At 37.7% G+C, this 6,730-nt stretch overlaps 1 protein-coding gene across 3 annotated transcripts in view; it reads left to right on the forward strand.

Annotated features, from left to right (window-relative positions):
* The first annotated feature begins 2,600 nt into the window (after window positions 1-2,600).
* Window positions 2,601-6,730, forward strand: part of LOC106878663 (EP300-interacting inhibitor of differentiation 3) — a 7,744-nt gene continuing 3,614 nt past the window's right edge. Inside the window, exon 1 of one of the 3 annotated variants that reach the window (XR_008266438.1) lies at window positions 2,601-4,038. Coding sequence is in view for 1 of the 3 variants with exons in the window: in XM_014927948.2 (XP_014783434.1) it covers window positions 2,670-3,708 (1,039 nt within the window). In the remaining 2 variants the exon portion in view is untranslated. The remainder of the gene's footprint in view (window positions 4,039-6,730) is intronic. The other 2 variants (XR_001410528.2, XM_014927948.2) reach the window with 2 other exon arrangements.

Raw genomic sequence — 6,730 nt, forward strand, 5'->3', positions numbered from 1 at the left:
TATATATATATATATATATATATATATATATATACACACACATATATATATATATATATATATATATATATATATATACACACATATATATATATATGTATATATATATTAAAATCAGATTCCACAGTTTCCATCTTCCAAATTCACTCAGAAGGTATTGGTTGGCCTGGTGTTATAGAAGCAGACACTTTCCCAAGGTGCCCTGCAATGGGATCGAACCCCAAACCATGTGGTTGCAGAGAAAGTTTCTTAATCGCACAGTCATCCCTGCACCTATATATTTTCTTCTTTATGAAAATGCACTTACTGTATTTAGTGAGTAAAGTGTGGTAGAGCTTTTCTCCTGAATGAATACATTTGTGAATAGTTAAGAGACTATTTTCCTGAGAAGGATTCACCACAGATTTATTGCCTGCATGAATATAAACATGAGTAATTGAGACAGTGTTTTCAGAAAATGATTTACTATGATATGGCTTCAAACCAATATGAATGTGTTTGTATTTAGTTGAAGTACAACTTTCAGTGAACAATTTATTAGGGATATCAGTGATATTGTTTCTTTCCGGCATGAATACATATTTCAGTAATGCAAACATTAACCTGAGAGAATGATTTATCACAGATATCACAGTGATGTAGTTTCTCTCTTGTGTGAGTATATTTATGTTTAGTCAAGTAACGAGTTTGAGAGAATGATTTACCACAGATATCACCTCGATATAATTTCTCACCTGTACAAATATATTTGCAAATAGTCGAGTTACCACTTTCAGAGAATGAGTATTCATTACACATGTCATTGTGATTAAAGTTTCTCTGCTGTAAGAAAATGTATTTAAATAGTTAAGGCACTGGCTATTTGGTAAGAAGTTGGCTTCCCAACAATATGATTCCAGGTTCAGTCCCACTGCATGGTACCTCGGACAAGTAATTTCTACTACAGCCCCAGGCCGACCTTGTGAGAGGATTTGGTAGATGGAAACTGAAAGAAGCCTGTCATATATAGGGGTCAAATTCTCAAACACAACATAATGCCAAAGGTCTTGGTTATTGCTTCTTTGAGGCCCAACGCTCAAAAGGAACTTGGCTACTTTGCTTCTGTGAGGCCCAACACTTGAAAGGAACTTGGCCACTTTGCTTTTGTGAGGCCCAATGCTTGAAGGAAACTTAGGACCTTTGCCTCCATTGAAGCCCAACACTCGAAAGGAACTCAGCCACTTTGTCTCCGTGAGGCCCAATGCTCCAATGGTACTCTTTACATGCCACTGTCATGGGCACCAGTTACGTGACACCAACATTGGCCATGGCTATGATTCCACTTGGCTTAACAGGTCTTCTCAAGCACAGCTGACTCGTGTGTAATTTAATCATTCTCAAGTCTCAAAAAATTATCGCTAACATGGGGTAAAATGAGTAATGGCTAATTTCAATAATTTCTTCTAATTGCATGGTGTGTAAATATACCAGAGAGAGAACACTCCTGTAGATTGTGAAGAAGCTTTCAAGAATATTCTATGTTGAGTTTTTTTTTTTATTTCGTTGTGTTTGTTAATTTCAGGGTATTGATGTGTATGAGTCTGTTTTCTGGAGAATTGAAGCAGAAAATTTAGATAATTCTACTCATTCTGCCCCGGTCAATTTTGTCTTTTATATGATCAAAGAACGGCTATAATTTTCTGAAATAGCGATCAGATTATATTATAATGCATTTAGGGAAGGCCATTTACTTAGCTGATATAGTTTTTTGTAAGGTAGTGAACAATCGTAAAAAAATATATTTTTAAAAACCGGCTCACAAGGCTTCGGTCAGCCTGAGACTATAGTAGAAGACACTTGCCCAAGGTGCCACACAGTAGGACTGAACCTGAAACCATGTGGTTGGGTAGTAAGTTTTTTACCACACAGCCACGCATGAAGCATACATATGTTTGTGTGTCCTCCACCACCGCTTGATAACAGGCGTCAGGGTTTTTTTTTATTTTGCAGTTTGGTAAAAGGAAACCGATAGAAAAAGTATCACACTTCAAAAAAAAAAAAAAAAAAAAGTACTCTTCAAGGCTGCGCCCCAGGACCCAGCATGGTCGCAGTCCAGTGATTGAAACAAGTAAAAGATAAAAGATATATAGATATCGGTTTCAAATTTTGGCACATGGTCAGCAAGATCGGGGAGGATGGGCAAGTCGATTGTATCGATCCCAGTCCTCAACTGGTAGCTATTTTATTGATCTCGAAAGGATGAAAGCATGGTCGACCTCGGCGGGAAGAGTTATATAGAAATCATTATAACTGTTGCCCTTCCTTATTTCACTAAATTTTACGGTTGAACGGTTAGAGTCAAAATTATTACCCAATTCTCTTTAGTTTCGTTTAAAAATCTGGTGGACCCTGTTATTTTTGTTTTCGTTTTATCATTCATGGGAAGATGTAAAAATAAACTGTAGATCAGTATGGATGGAGTAGAGTATTCCTTTAAAAGGCGATTTCACGCCGATAAAGACCATAACTAAAATCAACTGAAAGTTACATCATTCAGGAAAAAATAAGGCGGGAAAAATAATAAAAACACGAGAATTATGTCCCTTGTAAAAACACTCTTCTGTCCTAGTGGGAAACGCGTCTCTCTATTCTTCGTTCGATGTCTTCTTCATCTTTTTAACAGAAATAAGATGTTGCCAGGTGGTGGCAATATAAATCTGTCGGGAGGGGATGCTAGCGACCTTGAAAAGCGTCAGATAAGACAAAACTACCGGTCCTTGATTGAAGAACTCAACGCCAACAAAGAGGATCTTATCAACCCATCTTCTGATGCTTTGGACGCTCAACTCAGTAAAGCTGAATTATATTCCAAACCTGTGTTTGGATCGACCAACATTCGAACGCGAGAAGCTGCTCTCGATTCTTACGCTCTGAACCTAATCTCCGGCCTCGGCAAACAGAAAGCTCAGGCCCTCAATACAGAATTCATCAGGTTCCAACCGTTGGAGTATACCGACAAACTGAAGAACAGTCTCGGTTCGGAACATTTGGAGTCGCTCGATGGAGAACGTATGGTTGTGTCTCGATCCGGGTGGATTACCATGGGACAAGAATGCAGCTATTTGTTCGCCCGTTTCACCCCTCTGCATCTTTTATACGGTTCGTTTGACCCGGGGGTCGTTAAAATGCACAAACACATCAACCGTAGACCACGAGACAAGGAAAATTCATCGGAAAAGGCGACTGTTCCGAAACAGATATCGAAATTCGGAGACATTGAAAAAAATGAAGCGACTACAGAGGAAGTAGAGCGAGTGTTGAAATGTCTTCGGGATAACCACAGCGTTGAAGGTAAAGAACCAATCTGCTATTTCCGTTTCGTTGTTAACCCGGATTCGTTTGGCCAAACGGTCGAAAACATCTTCCATGTTTCTTTTCTGGTGCGCGATGGACTTGCTAAAGTTTACCTGGACAGAGACAATTTACCGGTCATCGAACCGGTAAGTTTGGAGGAGAATAAAACTCAAGAAAGCACGAAGCGTACCCGTCAGTGTGTCATCTCTATATCTCCAGCTGAATGGCGGGCAATTAAAAAAACCTTCGACCTCCGAACTGCAATGATCCCATCAAGAACGCCTCATGAAACGAATAGATCCCAAATGACTGCTGCTATCATTCCTTCTCCTACAACATCATCGACCACAAAAACATCATCATCATCTGCGACAGGTAGAAGCAGAAGATAATCACAAAATTACCATTAACAGACTCCCTTTTTTTTTTTTTTTTGGTATTATTATTATTTTTTTTCTTTCTGTTTTTAATTTTCAGTAGTGACATTTTATCAAATGGGTCCAAAGACTGCATCTTAAACTCCTTTGCAAAAGGTATGAACAGCTCTCTGTGTCCCGCTGTCTCCCATCTTCTCCAAGATACAATGAGTTTCTTAGGTGGGGGCCTCTGCTAGAAGGACGTCATTTGTTTTTGGTCCGCTTGGAATTCCGAAACTGTTGCTGCTCTCTTCTGTTTCTCATCATTTTTCTTTCACTGCCTCCGAGGGTTTGTTTGGTTTTTACTCAATTATATTAATTCCCAGTACTTTAATTCATTCTGTCTGGTGCCTTTTTTTTTTAATCAATATTTGTCGAACCGCTAGGCTACGGGACAGACATAAATAATAACGAGGATTTTGTGTTGGTCGGTGCAAACTTTAATTTCGTCGATTTCGGAAGCAAAAAAGACAAAATGTAGAGTAACAAGGCGTAAAAGACAAGGAACTGAGACTGGCAGAAGAAATTACCAGAAGGTATTTCTGTTCGATGCCAATGTAAACATACACGCACGCACACGTTCATCTGATTCACTTCCGCAAATTTTTCTTGTCAAATTCTTTGATCGAAGTGGAGTGTAGAAGATATCCACGTGCTGAGAAGTGGGCTAGAACCCTCCCCACGTCGTTTGCGAAGCGAAGCTACATCATACCAACTTTACCAGGCTTGTTATTACTACGATGCAAGTTCAAATCCCACCGAACTGATATAATCCTCCTTCCTTACGTATGTTTATATAAAATAAGGTCACGAACAGGGGTCGATATAATCGATTTGTGTATTTGTATAAAAAAAAGAAAAAATCCATTGTTGTTATGCGAGTTAGCAGAATCGTTAGCATGCCGTGTAAGATGCCTAGTGGTATTTCGTCCGGCTTCACGTTCTGAGTTCAAATACCGCTGGGGTCGACTTTGCCTTTCGTCCCTTTCAGCTGAACATTGGGGTCGATGTAATCGATCTTCTCCCTCTCCCGAAATTGCTGGCCTTGTTCCAAAATTTGAAACCATTATTACGCGAGTTTAGAGCGGCGAGCTGGCTGAATCATTAGTATGCCGGACAAAATACTTGGCCGTATTTCTTCCGGCTCTTTATGTTCTGACTGAGTTCGAATCCCGCTGAAGTCGACTTCGCCTTCCATCCCTCGCCGGGGCCCTACTCAGTGTTCTATCCTTCCGAAATCGATACAATGAAATATATTAAACCTACCAAATTCTGTCGAATTGACTGTCGTCACCATTGTGGCCTTGTGCATTTATTTAACAGTACCAACTTAAGTAGAGTCGGTTCTGTGGGTGCTATACTATTATTCATGGGCCGTTTTAGTTCCCTTGAGCCCACAAATAATTTCGTTATATTTCGATGATGGTTGGAGCTTCATTTTTGGTGTTGTATCAGGGCCCATGAGCACCTGTTTATGAAGCAACGCACCTACTACAGCCTTGCCTACCTCAGACGTATATTACAGGTGAGTGCCCTTAAACCCACCGCTGGTCTAGTCTAGGCTGTGCTCTGGTTTTAATTCTCAAATGAAACCACTTCTTTATAGTTAACCCCTCCTAGTGCCACCCTTTCTCGAAAGGCATGCCATCCATCCATACCACTGGAAATTTTTATTCTTGTACTCAAGTCTTCAAAAAAAAAAAATTTTTATTATATGGTGGCAGATTGATAGAATGATGGTGGACTTTTATTGATGTGGGCTTCAGTTCTGAGTTCAAATCCAGCCAGAATAGATTTTACTTTTCATCCTTTCAGGTCAGGTGATCTGAAAATAAGCACCAGCCATGTACTGAGGTTTGATATAATTGGCTATAAACCCTCAGATACATAATTTTTGGCCTTGTGTTAATGAAATGAATTATTGTTATAATTATTATTGTTTAGTTTATGTTTAAGAGAATATTTTGTTGTTTGTAAAATTTATTGTCTACATGTGAACCATAAATACATTCATTATATATACAAATATCCAAACATATATATCTCCATCCGTACACACAAATATCATATGAAATAAATATAGCCTCATAACAAGCAATTTATGTTATCAAATAGTTTCATATTGAGAAACAATAAAACTAAAAGTGTTGAAGAAAACCAAGTCATCAGACATCAGAGTTGAAAGGAAAACGTCAGGTCTTGTCTGATGATTGTAGATTTGCCTCAACACTTTTCGATGGTTCTTCTGCATGAAACCATTCAATAACATAAATTGGCTTCTATGATTAGAAATTCATAGTACTGTATATATACGCCATCTACTGTATTATCTGATTTATGAGTGCCTGTTGTTTGTTTTTTTTTAATCACTAATGAAATCTCATTGGATAACTACACACACACACACATCTTATTGTTCTCAATCCTTTTAACTCCAAGTGGAGCATAGAGCACCAACAGAAAACCTATGTTCTCTTGTTGGTATTTCCATAACAGTGTAGAAAATTTGATAAAGCTAGATGTCTGACCCAATGATTGCCAGCCTCCTTTCTCAACCAGGCTTGGGACTGACCATAGCAGAGTTATGTGTGTGTCTGTGTGTATATATATATATATATATATATATATATATATATATATATATATATATATATATATATATATATATATATAGCCTATTTTATCTTTCCTTGATGTACCTTTTCTGATTTACTAAAGCTATTGTAAGACTGCTATATTATGATAGCCTAGGCTTACAGGTACTTCTCATACTGTCTTACCTGAAGACATTTGCTCTACAACACACACACAGATTAATGAAATGTATTGAGTCTTCAATTTATTTCTTTATATGTATATATCTGTACATAAAAATAATCATTTAAAAAAAATGTAAATATGTATGTGTATGTATGTATATGTACACACACACACAGACAAATATATATATATATATATATATATATATATATATATATATA

This window comes from Octopus bimaculoides, chromosome 21 (assembly GCF_001194135.2).
Source record: "Octopus bimaculoides isolate UCB-OBI-ISO-001 chromosome 21, ASM119413v2, whole genome shotgun sequence".
Classification (NCBI taxonomy): domain Eukaryota; kingdom Metazoa; phylum Mollusca; class Cephalopoda; order Octopoda; family Octopodidae; genus Octopus; species Octopus bimaculoides.